Raw genomic sequence first — 14,625 nt, 5'->3', positions numbered from 1 at the left:
AATTTTTCTTTTACAGTTCTGTTGAATTTACTTGTTGTTAACTTGCTCTCGCGTTTTAAAATTTTTCAATATTCTTGTAAACATGTTACGATCGCTACGTTCGGTCACTTCCGATAATCGATCGCGTTACTTTGTCGCTGTGAACGGAAGAGAAAGGAGCGAGAGGGTCGGCAAAAGGGGAAACAAGAGAGAAGCATCCTCATAGAACCGTCGAAGCGTCGAGCCGAGGGATCTTCGCGTTGCCTTAGATACCCCTCGAACCTTCAAAGGCGGTGAAAATAATTTTTCAACCAAGATAAAACGAGGAAAATTATTGTTGTAAAGTACTTCGAGTACAGCGCGCAGCTGCGGCGCAATTTTTTAACAGAAGAATGAATTCGATAAATTTATAAAGAAATCGATGGCGAGTTTCAAAATTAACGTTAAATTTCAACGCAATTCAGTAGGTACTCGAATGGTATGGGTGCGATATTTTAACATTCTTCGTTGTGATTAACTTCTTACACGGTTCAGGATCGAATTATCGTGGTAATTGACAATTACAAGTAATCGGAATATCGGCTGAAAGATAATCGGATCAACAGGTTACACTCTGGATTCGTCGTCGAGGCGTGGCCGGAGTCTCTGCTCATTTCAGGGAGATCAAAGCCGGCATGAAACGAGATGAGGTTAACCGGGGTTAGCCGCTGCGTGAATTAGTTCCTTCGGAAATTCAAGTCGAAAGATGAACTTTTCCCGTTCCAAAAACAAGCTGCATTTATTGTAAGAAATATCAGTACGTATAATGCGTGTATCTTCACACACGTAATAGTTGAACCATAAAGAGAAGGAAAGAACGCTCGTTCATTGAAAATATAAGTTCGGAAAGCTTTGACGAAATTCGCGTCCGCGTTTATTTGAGCTTTCATCCCCCGGCCGTAAAAGAGATTAGATGATACAAAAGAGAAAAAGAGGAAGCGGGATTAGAGAAAAACGAGAAGTAAAAATAACCCCCTTTTTTCCATGAAAATCGCGAGATTCTTATCGTTTCGGTTTGCTACTTTATTCGACTATCCGCACATATTTGTTCGCCGAATTACAATCTCGGCTGGTAGAGTTTTCTGACGGTGGGCAAGGACGATGAGACAGATGAACTCGCTGATAAGGATTCCATTACTCGCCTACAGCCCTTCTGTTCCTCTTTTTCCCTTTCTCTCACCCCTTCGCCCTCTTCTTCAGTCTTCATTTTATCGATGGAAGCCAACGCCGCTTCCTTCCAGATAATATAATCGCTGTATTACCCGGCTAACCAATTTCCGACGTTCTCTTTAGCGCAAGGATCTTATAACGATCTAATAATCCTCCAACGCAGCGGTGAATTATCGGCAATTAAATTGGTCCATTGGCCATTTTATGACGGCGACTAAAATCACGGACAGTAGGCGCGAATTTTTCGCTTTGTTTCCTCACCGCACATGAATCTATCTTTTTTCGTCGAGGTCGATTCTGCAAACACGACTTTTTCTCCGTTCTCTTCGCTGCGGGGGAAAGAGATTAGGAGGCAACTGCTTAACAACGCTGTAATTTCTTCTCCCTTTTTTTTTTTCATCATCCTTACGAAAGAGATTTCGATTGCCACAGGATTGTTTGGATCTTAACTCGGTGGTTTGGAGGGCCGAGAAAAAACACGGAGGGATTCCTCGATTCAGATAATTGATTAAATACCAGACGCCTCCGTCTTTTTTTCTCTCTCTTCTTTTTTCAACCGCGAACAAGCTCGAGGCTCTTTTCTTCCTCACTTATTTGTCTTCCTTCCTCTAATTCCTTACTAATTCCGTCTTCTGAACGACCGAGCATCGGTTTCTTTTTCCATTAAACCATCGATTGTGTCTGCACAGTTTTCTCCGGCACGACAAATCAAACAACTTATCAAGTTAATTATATCAAGTTTCCACCCACTTTGAAGACTCGTCACAAAACAGGAGGATAAAAAAACGAAAAAACAGTTTCAAAGTATTTCCATTTAACGAACAATTCTCTAAGAAAATGTATAAGATTGCCGTAGAATGATGATATATAATAACACAGCGGGTAATTTCAATTATGTTTGAGGACGCAATGAACGAGATAGAGAGAGAGAGAGAAAGAGAGAGAAAGAGAGAGGGAGAAACAGGGGAGGAGAGACAGGCGGAGACCTCGTAGGAAAAGTTCGGAAGTTCCCTGACGTGATGAAACCGTTCTATTATACCCACATTACTCTACCTTTTGAAAATGAAAATTGAACGAGAAGTGAAATATTTTCCAAAGATATCTGCAGGATTCTCAAAAAGAAAATCGTGCAGCTTTCCTGCAAATATTTCGAACGCGTTACATCTTCTCGCTATTCGAAGCACCGCTTATTGTTGGACTGATCGAGCTTGTTAATTCCTAGCCGAATTTGACGAAAATATCGCCCTTCTGCTTATTTGCCAATTTGTCATTAATACGCGGCTGCTGCTACTTGATCAGACTTCAAAGTCAAACGCTCGTTCCAGTGAGATTCTGGCTGCGAGACTGCAGACCCTCGGCTGGCATTCTGGATCGAGGAACTTTTGCCGGGTGGCTTGAGCCAATTTGTTATCCCATGAACCGGGACCGCCAGGGAGTGACGAGTTTGATTTACGACCTGCACGGTATAGAAGCCGGACCCGTAAATCCCTCTCCGCGGTTCCAAAAGCTGCACGACTCGGGTTGTACTCCTTGCCTGAAAATCCGCATCTTTCGGAAGACGTCGATCCGCGCGACTAGCGGGGAAAGGAGAACTTCCCACCTCGTCAACGTCGATCTTGTGCCTAATTCTTTTTCAATATTTACCCAGACCAATTCTCCCCACCAACGACTTTGAAAAAGACTCCGATGGTGCGGAAGTGCTTCCGGCGTTTCCGGATGACGGATTAACGCAGGTTTATTCGACCCAGAGCTAAGTTCTTGTTACGCACACTCGCTCAAGTCCTTCGCATTACGCGGACTAAAAACCGTCCTATAAGCTTGAGGATCATTAATGAAGCCCAACTTATGCGAAACATGCCCAACCGCTGGGGCCAACTTCGTTCCAGGTACTAAAGTAGTTTATATCCTGAATGATGAGCCGCACGTTTCAGGTCGTATATGTAAGAGAATTACACCGACTGACGAATGTTCAGCTGACTATGAGTCATTTTCCCGAGTCAATTGAAATGGCTTATGAGCGTAATTTGCGACGCGGAGATGCCTAGACAGTGAAGTAAACCACGTAACTCGGTTCTATTTGGAGGCGTCTTGCTTCCAACATCTTTTTCTCCTTTTACCCTTTCGCAGGCTCGGCAGCAAAGGTACTTTGAGGGCGAGCCACTCGGCCCCCGTGTTTCTCCTCGGCACGCCCGACTAACTAGCACCACTCTGGCTTCAACAGCGTCTTATAGGATCACTCGCCCATCCGCATTCGCGCACTTTACGGTAACTCGTGATACTCGAGGGAAGCAAAAAACTAAAGAATAAAAAATAAAAGAAGAGAAAAGCAACGGCGAAGGACGAAACAACAAGGATGTATAATAAAGAAAGTGATAAATCCACGAACGTCAGACTCCGTTCTCCAATACCTACCAGCCGGTGAGTCCTCGTTTGATCGATGAAAAAAAGACCGTCCTTCTTCATGTCGAGCGAAGAATTTGCAAAGAAGAAGAAAATAGAGTAGACAAATGACAAAATAAAAATCAAACAACGATGTAACAAAGGGGCGAGAAAAAAATGACCGGGGCGAGCCGTTATGGTCAACGAAAATTGGGATATAAATTTCAATCCTTCCAATCCGTGTACGTACGTAATTACACGTATGTCTGTATCAGTGAATAGAAAGGTCTGCTCACGTTCTGTTTGAATTGCGAGAGAAAGAAAAAAAAATCGAAACTGGAAAAAATAATCTCTAACTGTATTTTGGATATTATTTTCATTTTTCGTTCGTTGAAATTTTGAGAAAAAATAACTTTAAACGGATTGGCCTGGCCCGTAACGTCGAGGCGTAATATATAGAGTGATATGTTTTCGTCGAAGATCGAAGGTAAACTACCCTCGTCAAGCCCTTCGTCATCTGCCACGTTTTTCTTCCGCCAAGTTACCAGCCAGCTAAGTAATATCATAACGATAGATTCAGGCAAAACCTCGATCGGTTTGGGTCGAGAATTTTCTTGTTGATAATTTAATGAGCCAGTCGCGGATTGATGCGGGAAAAATCTGCGAGACCTACTCGAAGAAAAAAAGGAACGGTGATAAAGACAATGAAAGAAAGGGAAAGAAATTTGGAGAACATCTCGTCTCACACAGACAGGACTCAATGGCTCGAAAAGGTCCGGCCGGCATCCTCTGTTCCTGAATGATGAAGACAACGGCCAATATCTTGGACGAAGGAACGAAGGAACGAAAGGACACGGTGTCGCACCCTACTCCAGAGATATCGGTCTGCGTCGAGGACCCGAGGCTCGCAGCCACGGTATATCGAAGGATATCGATATTACTACACGTCGAGCGCAATAGTCTGACAATTGGACTCCTCTCTCACCGGGCGTCGGGTATTCCCGCACTTTTTCTTATTCCTTTTCTATTTTTCTTGTTTTTTTTTCCTTCTCTCAACCTTCCTTCCCCCTTTTTTATCTCCATTCACCTCTGACATTCGTTCGTTTCCATTACCCCGACGGCCGTCTTGAATTGCGCGGTGTTTTCTTTTTTTTCCTTTCTTACCTTTCACCCTTTGCCCATGCAGTGATGAGTAGAATGTTTAAAAAAGAAACATCCATTTATTTCTTCATCCCGCTTCAATTTGCTCACAAGAGAAGGAAAAATTAAACGAATTTCCCCAAAATTATAGCGCTCTATTTGCAGGAGATGGAACGAGATAAAATATACGAATTTAAAGTTGTACCGACGAAGTACTGAAAGAGATTTTGATCGTATTAATATTGTTACTATATCTTGTTTGAAAGTTACTTGAAAATTGATTTTTAACGTTACCTGCTTCAGCCTCATGATCAACTTACGAGTGGATATCAGCTGGACGTTGATTTTCCTCCCGAAATACATGTACGCTTCAATTTTGAAAACCCCACGCGTCACTGAGCTTCCAAAAATCCATTCCGAAGTCTTTTGAACAGCTTCGTCAACCCGTCAGGCTCAATAATTAGTGGTAAATATTTGCAGAGCAATTAAACACGAGTGAAATTGTCTGCTGCGCAAGGCTTTAATGCTCGTTTAGAGATGTCGAGCATCGTTTGCGTGTGGGGCAGTTTCACGCAGAGTAAGACACCATCTCAAAGTGCACACAGTTAAGGGTGGATGGGCACATGGACAAACATACAGCGATGTACCTGGATTTACATGCCCCGGTCCGAGCTACAGGGTGGAGGGATTGTTTTATGCGAGTTTGAGCAAAGTAAATAGAAAGTTGGAACTTGAGGAGCGACAAATCTGCAGAGACGCCTCAACGCCTTGAAAAATTGCCAATAAACACGCAACGAGAGACGTGAGACCGTTGATCGATGAGCGTGCAGTTCACTTTTCCACCGTAAGTTCATATTTTCTTTCTTACTTTTCTTATCTGCGGTAGACTTCTCCTCGATTTATCGTTTCATCCATTTTCCTAAAAAGAGATCCGTTTCTGGGACATTATGTTACAGATATATGTCGGCCAATATCCGTTCGGCGACTTTACTAATAGCTGTATATTTCGAAAGATCGACTATGCGAAAATATACCGTTTGTTTCTTTCGTCAGTGCGATTAATTCATCTCGCAAACTTGGGTCCCTTTAGTTATGGAAGCTTATCTCGGATCGTCTTCCCCTTCTTCTCTACATTATACTCCTCGTCTTTTCATCCGCGCGAATCGTGTATACGTTCATTGGTTTCTTCCGATCGCAAGCGACAAAAGTATCTCGAGGTTTTATAGGAGAAGCCAGGGGCAAAAAAATGAGAATCGAAATAACGTACTACGCGGAGGGTGAAAAACAAAAGTAAAAAAAAAAAAATAAGAAAATTTAACAAAAATAAGAAAAAATCTAATCACAGTAAGAAAAAAAAAAAAAAACGATGTATCTAAATAAAACGTTGTATTTCATATTTTGCGGATAAATCCAGAGAAGTGTATAAATATATACAAGATGTGTATACACGCGTATAAGACGACAACAGATATGCAAACGCCGAAGGGTGGAACGTCCAAGGGCTCTAAAGTCAGGTGTATACCACCCTCGATATAACTCAATTCTTCGAAAACCAATCTCCGAAACGGTATCACTCGCTATTTTCCTTATCGCCTTACGGCGCGATAATTTACTTTTTTCCCCTTCCTTCTCTCCTCTTCTTCCTCTCTCCTCTCTCTCTCTCTCTCTTTCTATTCGTGACCGTCGTTAACTTTCACGAGAATGCGAAGGAATTTTTCTCGTTCCTTTTACGACCCCGTGTTCTCCCGCCATTCAACTGCCTTTTTCCCGCACCCCATTCGCCGGCTCTTCAAAGGGGGTGTTAAATTTTTTAGCAACACTTTTCACCGTCATCCTTCAATTATTTTTATTATTCTTGCAATCGGCGATGCATCGTTCGCGCTAGGAACGAAACAACGCGGATAAAAATAAATAAACATAGATAGATATTTTACCGGCGTAATTTCGTTTCTCAAATTCTCCACGTTCTACTTCACATCGGTGCTGCTGTGTTGTTATACCTCGTGGATCCTGCGGTGGTAACTGACTAGGGTGCTCAGAGTTTGCGGTTATTTTTATCCGATGTTCCCTTATATCCGAACCCCGGCTATGTTCGGTGACCCGTAACGCGTGACACATGACCTTTCGCTGGCACGGTTAGAGCATCCGTGCAGCGGTTCACGCAACGCGACACGCATCTCGTGCGGAAAATAGAAAGGTGAATTTTTCGAACAACCGGTGTTCAATTACCGAATAGAAAAGAATCGGCGGGCAGTTATCACACCTGTGGATCACGCGATCTCTCCAAGCGAGTGTGGAATTCCAATTACGTAGAGCTACCGGGAATCACCTGATGTTTGTTCAATCGTATACGAATGAATAAACCATTGGAGAAAATCGTTGGTCGTTTGCTCGAGCGGAATGAGTTCGGAGGGCTGACATCCTCGAGGACCGTCGAGGAAAATTGTTATCGAGCTGTGGGCGCAGGGCTATTTATGTTTCCGAAGGAAATTCCATGCGTATGAAAATAGAAGAGGAAAAATATTTTTCCTCCCTCCCGCTGTCTCATTCTCTTACATTTGATTTTTGCTTCCACGTTTCTTTCACCACCACCCACCCTTGCGTATTGTAATTTATACATACGGTACAGTCAAGATTCCGCCGGGCATGACGAAAATTGGAGAACACGAGAGGGAGCAGAATTCACTCCCGTCTTCGAGGAAGAAATCAATCCAAATCATTATACTGCAAATTTAATACGAACGACTAATATTGGCTCGTGAATTTACGTCCCCTCTTACATTCGCGATGATCAAAAATTTTTCCAGATGCTGATAAAGCGACGCTTGAATCTCAGACCAGTTCCTCGAGACGAAACGAATACCTTAATCCGATCGAGTTATACCCGCCGACTTGCAATCCGCCCGCCACTCTCGCCTCCGGCCTCGAATTTCGAGTTTTATTTATGCGAAGAAGTGATTGACGGTTTATTTGCAGGTAAATACGGGGCTTATCGATCGAGCGTAAACACCCGATGATTGGTCGCCGTCTCACAATCAGCCGAGAATCGTTTGACTTTCTTTAAAAGAAATGTCCTCACGGTTGTACGTCGAGGGTGTGGGGCTGGTTTTTGCGAAAATTTAATTTCGACCAAGTGGCGTGATGCGCGCGGATAATTCCAAGCACGAAGCTCTGCTTCTTGACGCGATGAGTACCACCCCCTCAAGATGTGGTGAAAATATGCCAATTATATGCAGAACGGGGCAGAAATCCGTTTCGCATAAATTGCCGCGATAAAACCGCTCTGTCGAGTTTCGGATCAGGTCTCGGGTACTTCTTCAGCGGATCGGCAAAGTCGATTCACTGGCCGCAAACGAGTATAAAACGTCGGTTTACGGCCGCGCTCGACGCAGGTCAGGGTGAAACCGCGTCACCGATTCTAGGACACGTGTGCACAGAGGTGCAAAATTCAAATCCATGCATCGTTCGATATCCAGTTCCAGGCTCGCGTGAAACGGCCGGTGAGCTTGCGGGAAATTCAGGAAAAGCTCGCAACGGGCCTCGAAGCAATGCGATGCAAAAACCGTGTCCCCTCCGGCTTTGCGAACCATAAAACGAGAAACTTGAAAAGAAAAACGATCGTTTCACCGAGCACGCTGCAGGCTGCTTCCTGTCTCCCGATCCTCATTTCGACCCTTCAACTTTCGCCTCCCTTTAATCTTCGGCTTTCTTCACAGAATCCGAGAAGTAATGCGGGGACGCATGCTTTTGGGAAAATTCGCACTTCCGTCACGTATAATCGTGTATACTTGTTCTTCTGATTTCTCGAAACATTTCTTACGATAAGAAGCAGTTGAAGCCGGTGGAATTAACGAGAAAGCTTGCATAAAGCATCTAGGATTAAGCATCGTCAATTTTTCAAAAAACTAGGGAACAATGAATTCATCTTAGTTAGCTTCGTGAGAATTATATCTCGTGTTGAAAACATGTCAACGAAACAACATTTCTTGCCGTTGTTTTTTCTTTTTTTAAACTGATATACATCGCAATTGTTTTAAAAATCTTTTAGGTTTGAAAACAAAACTGCGTAATGTGGATAATAACTGCGAACTCGGTAAGTGTATATTTCGCAAGGGGTTAAATAAGGGCGTGAAAATAGAAGCATTAAGCGTATGGCTGGCTCATTATTGAGGGAAAAATAAGGGATAAAGAGGGGAAAACGAAGGGGAATTATAAGGGATCCCGCGGTCCTCCCAACGCACGCAATATTTATTGCACGCACGTATTTATTATATCCCTAACGGCGTGAGCACGGTTATAATGATCATCCCGTGTGCTAACCCTCGTTAGAGATCTTCGGCGAGAGTTAAAGGCTCCCAATGGATCGCAAGACTCGAGATTTATGAGCCTGCTGCAGAAGTAGCGAATAAAAGAAGAAACTTTTTTGGCTGCAGCTGACTCTGCACGAATCAATATCCTTCTGTCCCCTTACACTCTTCATAATCCCAAGAAGCGATGTTTTTTCACCACAGATCTGACCACAAGGGGGTGAAAAATGGATGCCGCATTATCGGAAGAAAATAAATTCAGTGTATCGTTGTGAATTATACGCGTAAGATCCTAACAGGCTATTTCTGCAGGTTCAAATTTTGACTGAATCTCTAAGGGCTGGTATTCAATTTTCGGTTTCACGTCAACGCCGCTAAATCAGTTGCAATTAGGCGGGAAAATCGCCGACGCCGATTATGTCGTCGCTGGACCGCGAAGTCTCGGTATCAGCTACGTACCCTCGAGATTGGCAAGCAAAATTATGGTGTTTGCGGTCTGCAGGTGGGAAGTTTTCGTCCTCGCACCCGCGACGCGCCCAAGTCGTTTCGACCTTGCAGTTTGCGCGATACTGCAGAGAGGGAAAGAGAGAGTAGAAAATTGACGTTGAACGGTAGCAAAAAATTCGACCGAGTTTCATGATAAGTGGTGCCCGATTAATTGAGATTTGAATGGTCTCGTATGCGCCCAGTGAAATGAAAATTAAGAAAACAGTAAATCGCTCGAAGCACGGCTGAAAAATTGAAACTGAAGTTTGTTTCAATTGAATTTTGTTGAAAGAAAAGAAGTCTATTCGATTCGTATAACTTGAGATATTGTTTAAAAACGTCAGCGGTCGAGGAGGAAAAAAAATTACACTCGTGTCAACGCTCTGAATCTTTCAGTATTTCGAATTGTTGAATTGAAATTCGTGGATGCGAAATAATTTTCCACATCAAAGAGATACCGTTTGAATCAAGTTTAATTCTCTCGACTTGACCCGCAGCTGCTCAACTTCCGATCCTTCGTTTGATCGTAAATTTTATTTGTTTCGACGAATTATAATTTCTGTTGTACGTAAACGGAGCCGTAACTGCAGTCGACAAACTCTTTACCGGGACACTTGTAAAAAGTCGTGGAAAAAAGCGGTCGTAGTTGAACCCGGGCCAAGGGGACTGCGATTTTTTCACCGGAGTATAATCGGCGCGGTAGCGAAGTGGCGAGGGGGTTGAAAATTTGAATAATCCGAGAGCGTGCCGTGCTGAAGCGGAGATATTTGTCTGTACAAAACGCCGGGTTCCCCGGCTCGAGAGGCAGCCAAGAACCAGGAGGGGGTTAGTGAAAAGAAAAACAACGGGTGAAAAGCGGAGTAAAGGTCGAGGGTTGCGAGGGCTCGGAAAGATAGGCGAAGTCGGTATGTTGCGGGGCGGATAATTCGAGATACCAGCCGGGTGGGGGGGGGGAACCCTTCGGCGATATGTTCTTGCCGTCGAGTCTGCAACCCCTGCAGCGAAGCGTCCTCGGGACGAAAAGAGAACAAACGCTGAAAGGGGCCGAGTCGGGAAAACGGGGAGAGGAATGGGGGGGACAGGGGACGGCATACGAATAGCCCTGCTTAACAAGTCGGTTGAATTGCCACTAGCCGCCCCTCGCCTCACTCTCTGTCAGCCCGCAGTCGCTCTCCCGCCATTAAACGCGACGTTACAATTCCCGGCTCGTGCTGAAAAAACGAAAGAACAAAAACTGACCCTCTGGAAATTCACGCTTCGGGGATTCGGACGTTTCGGCAACAAGCTTGCGTCGCGAATACACGCCGCGACATCAAACAGGGGTGAAATGAAAAGAAACAGGGAAGACCACCGTGGGAGTTCGATTATTCGGGCAAAGAGATCGAGAGCTGACGCTTTCGGTACTCTTAATTAGGTCACCTTCTAATTTACTCTCTTTACGAAACGGCCGGATACCTTACGCCGACCTTTGACGGCGATCGGGAAACGGAGGTGGACGGATTCACCCTGGCGGTCGTAACAACAAACGATGGTTCGCCTCGTACGTGTCGAAGATTGAAAAGCCTCTCCCTTGAACCCGTATTCTCAAGGTAATTTTACCGAAGGTACGCAACAGCTGCGGTGGCGACATAAATTCAGTCTGCTGTAAACTCGTGCTATCTTTGACGTGTCGCGTCGTCTTGTAACACGACTCCACGCCCGTGTCGAGCGTTACAATTTCATCGTTGCTGCGCACATATGACGTACCCGCATTTAAAGGGGTCGAGTCGAGCGTTGAAGGTGTTCAATTTTTACGAAGAGCATAAAAATCCGGCCCATCCAAGAGAGGTACGTGCGTTATTCTCTTCCTCTTTCACGTCCCATTCTCTCTAACGTAGCGTATACGTACATATATACCGCGAACTTTCCACCGAGTAGAAATCTGCGCGAGTACCGGGGAAGTAATCGGGACTATACGCAGATGGGAACCGGCCGAGGTATCCAAGAGCAGTCGAGGATTCAGCTCGGGGGATTCGGAGGGTGGATATAACGCGAAGTTTACAGCCGACTGAGTCTTGTGCCTCTTTGCCGTCGCCTCGCACAAACCCCGGCTCGACGCGGAGGTAACTTAACTGTGTTCAGACACGTTTGGGTGTAGAAAAAGGACGAAGATTCAGAAATATGCGCCAATCGGTCGAGGCGCGGTTCTGGGAGACGGAGAAAGCAGCTGCTCGTTAATTTCTTTGATCCCTCCGACGTTGGTTTCTTTCGCAAAAAGAATATGATAAGGGACGAAATCACGCGGGAAATGGGCAACAGCCGAATAAGGTTCGGATGGAAGGGTTTAAGGGGAGTGACTCTGCGTGAGAAGACGGACTGGTGAACGGTGGGAAGAAATCGAGGTCGGAATTCGGTAAAAATCGTATTATGCAAAGTGGCCTTTACGGTCGGTGGGCAGAGATTATTCAGACCCGAAATCTCTTCCAGAGGAGCGACACGTTTAAACTGTCCCATGAATCCTGAGGCCGAGGGTGGGAGATCCGGCGATTCCCTGCCTCGAAGAGAGGAGGACTACCGCGTTATATAGGTTATGCATATCGAGTTCGGATAGTTGCGTCTAGTTCAATCTCCCGGATTGAAACGGTCCTAGCTGTCTCGTCATATTCTCTCCACGAAGATTCTCGCCGATGTAATTGGAAAAAAAATTCGATATATCAACCTCCCAGAGGACGTCGCATCTGTATAGAAAAAGTTGACCGGCGACAGGACTTTTCGTTTATTCACTTCTTTTTTATCGCTCGGGTCCGACTTTTTTCACAGCCAAAGATGGCGCGGTTAGACGCGGCAGTCACGGGTCGGTTTATCCCTCGAAACAAGGTTCCATTCATTGTTATTCTTTGTCAGAGTCTGTCGTTTTTGCCCGGTATCACCCCTATTCGTAACGCCGAACCTGTCGCGGATCTCGCCTAACGAAACAAACTAACGACATCTCGCCAAGATGATCCTTTGCTCGCTTTCATCCGTCCTACGATCCCTCGGCGCAAGTTTCACGATATTCGTACCTTGGGTGTGCTTCGATTCGACGAGTCAAAAGTGCGCGTTACGAGCAAGTACGAGGAGGATGATGATAAAACGTTAAAGACGAACTCACCTCCGGAAGTCGCGACTCCAGCAAGCGTATATGACGGGATTCATGCCGCTGTTAATCCACCCAAGCCACGTAACGGCGGCGGAAACAATTTCCTCCTGCCAAATACACCTCGAGCAGAACCCGGACCACAAGTTCACAACGAAAAAGGGAAGCCAACACACTATGAACACACCCATCACAATACCGAGCGTTTTCGCGGCCTTCTTCTCCTTCGCGAACTTGGCCAGTTTCCGCGAAAGCGAGAAGTTCTTTCCAAGGTGTTGCTTGTTGTTGATCCTCGTCGACGGCAGCCTGCTAAGCCCGTTGTTGTGCAGGGCGGTCAGAGGCTCCTCGAGGTCCTGAAGGTCCTCCGGAGTGCTCGAGGCTGTCCTGAACAGGTGTCGAGCGTCGGTGTTGGTGGCGCCGCCGCGGTGTATCCTGAGGGTGAGTTCGAGCTCGCCCGAGGCCATCATGACCTGCTTGGTACCGAGCTTCAGACTGCGCGTCTGTATGACCGCCGCGCGGTATATCCTGTAGTAGGTGAAGACCATGACGAAGAGGGGCAGGTAAAAGGATATGGTCGACGAGAATATGAGGTAGCCGAGGTGCTCGGTGAAGGGGCACTTGTCGTCGGGCACCTTCTCCGTGCGAACGGCTCGCCACCAGGCGATAGCGGGGAAGGAAATCGCGCTCGAGCAGACCCAGACAATGGCGATGAGGATCGCGGCCCGCTTCCGGCTCATCCGCATGGGGTAGGTGAAGGGGTCGGTGATGGCCCAGTACCGGTCGAGGCTGATCACGCACAGGTTCAGAATGGAGGCGGTCGAGAAGAGGACGTCGAGGGACCGCCAGACGTCGCACCAGTCCGTCGTGAAGAGCCACTTGTTCTCCAGGACCTCGTATATCGCGCTGAACGGCATCACGACCAGACCCACGAGGCAGTCGGCGAAGGCCAGCGAGGTCACGAAGTAGTTCGTCGCCGTGTGGAGGTACCGCTCTCTCACCACGGCCAGGATGACGAGCATGTTCCCGAATACCGTCGCCACGGAGAAGAGGATCAGCACTATGGCCAGGCCCGCTCTGTCCGAAGCCAAGTTCCATAGGTCGTTGTAGCCCGTCTCGTTACCGCCGTTGGACGCGTTGTAGTAGGTCTTGTTCAGGTCGGTTCCGCCGCTGCTCGTTTCGCCATCTTCCGAACCGAGCAGGTAAAAAATATCGCTTTCGTTCATCTTGCACCCCGAGATGCGAGGAGGACGCCGAGTCCCTGCTTCCTCTGCCTGCAGGATATCAGGTCCAGGTCGGGGCTTCGGTCCCCCGTCTTTTCGCTCGTTTCGCGTGTCTTGTCATTCTTACTGATATCGGAGATTGCGCTCTTATCAGGCACGGGATTAACGCCGATCACGCCGCTGTCGGCCGATCCTCCGATCGGTATTCTCTCAACGCGATTGGAAACATTATCGGTCTTCTGATTTTTATACCTTCGTTCGTTTCCGGCCCGAAACGAATGCCGAGATCCGAGTGATCCCTGATCTCTCTCTGACGATCGAGGGGATTTTTTTCTCTGTGAATTAAAGAAAAACCGCGCTATCGCAAGTACGCAGTTTTATCCATATTTCAAATATTTTATTCTCCTCTTTTTTTTTTTTTTTCTTCTTTGTTGATATATTGCACTCGTGATATCGAACGAACCGTAAATTTTAAGTTGTTACGTAATTCTCAATCAGAAATTAGATTTTCGTCGAACGAGATCGAAAAATTAATTATTTTAGGATCCTCCGATGTTTTAAGTAGCTACTTTCGACGCACGATTATCAACAACCAATTTACTGGTCAATTAATAACTAACGTCACGATTTATGTATAGATTAAAATGATTTACTTTACGTGCTGGGAAATGAATAACGAGAAATGTATTCCGGCTAATGGATAATTTAAAACCGACCGAGGTTTCAGCTTCTCTGAATTTTTCTCTTCCTCTCACTCCTGTCGCTTTTTCCTCTATGAATTGTTTTCTTC

At 45.8% G+C, this 14,625-nt stretch overlaps 1 protein-coding gene across 2 annotated transcripts in view; it reads right to left on the bottom strand.

The window, feature by feature from the left end:
- LOC124307468 (dopamine receptor 2) overlaps window positions 1-14,372 on the bottom strand; it is a 77,283-nt gene extending 62,911 nt beyond the window's left edge. For both annotated transcript variants that reach the window (XM_046769133.1, XM_046769134.1), the window contains exon 1: window positions 12,631-14,372. In XM_046769133.1, the coding sequence (XP_046625089.1) occupies window positions 12,631-13,838 (1,208 nt within the window). In that variant the 5' untranslated portion in view covers window positions 13,839-14,372. The remainder of the gene's footprint in view (window positions 1-12,630) is intronic.
- Window positions 14,373-14,625: the final 253 nt, after the last annotated feature.

This window comes from Neodiprion virginianus, chromosome 6, assembly GCF_021901495.1.
Source record: "Neodiprion virginianus isolate iyNeoVirg1 chromosome 6, iyNeoVirg1.1, whole genome shotgun sequence".
Taxonomy (NCBI): Eukaryota; Metazoa; Arthropoda; class Insecta; order Hymenoptera; family Diprionidae; genus Neodiprion; species Neodiprion virginianus.
Note: the sequence above shows the minus strand (reverse complement) of the source record. Positions and strands in the feature narration are given on the sequence as shown.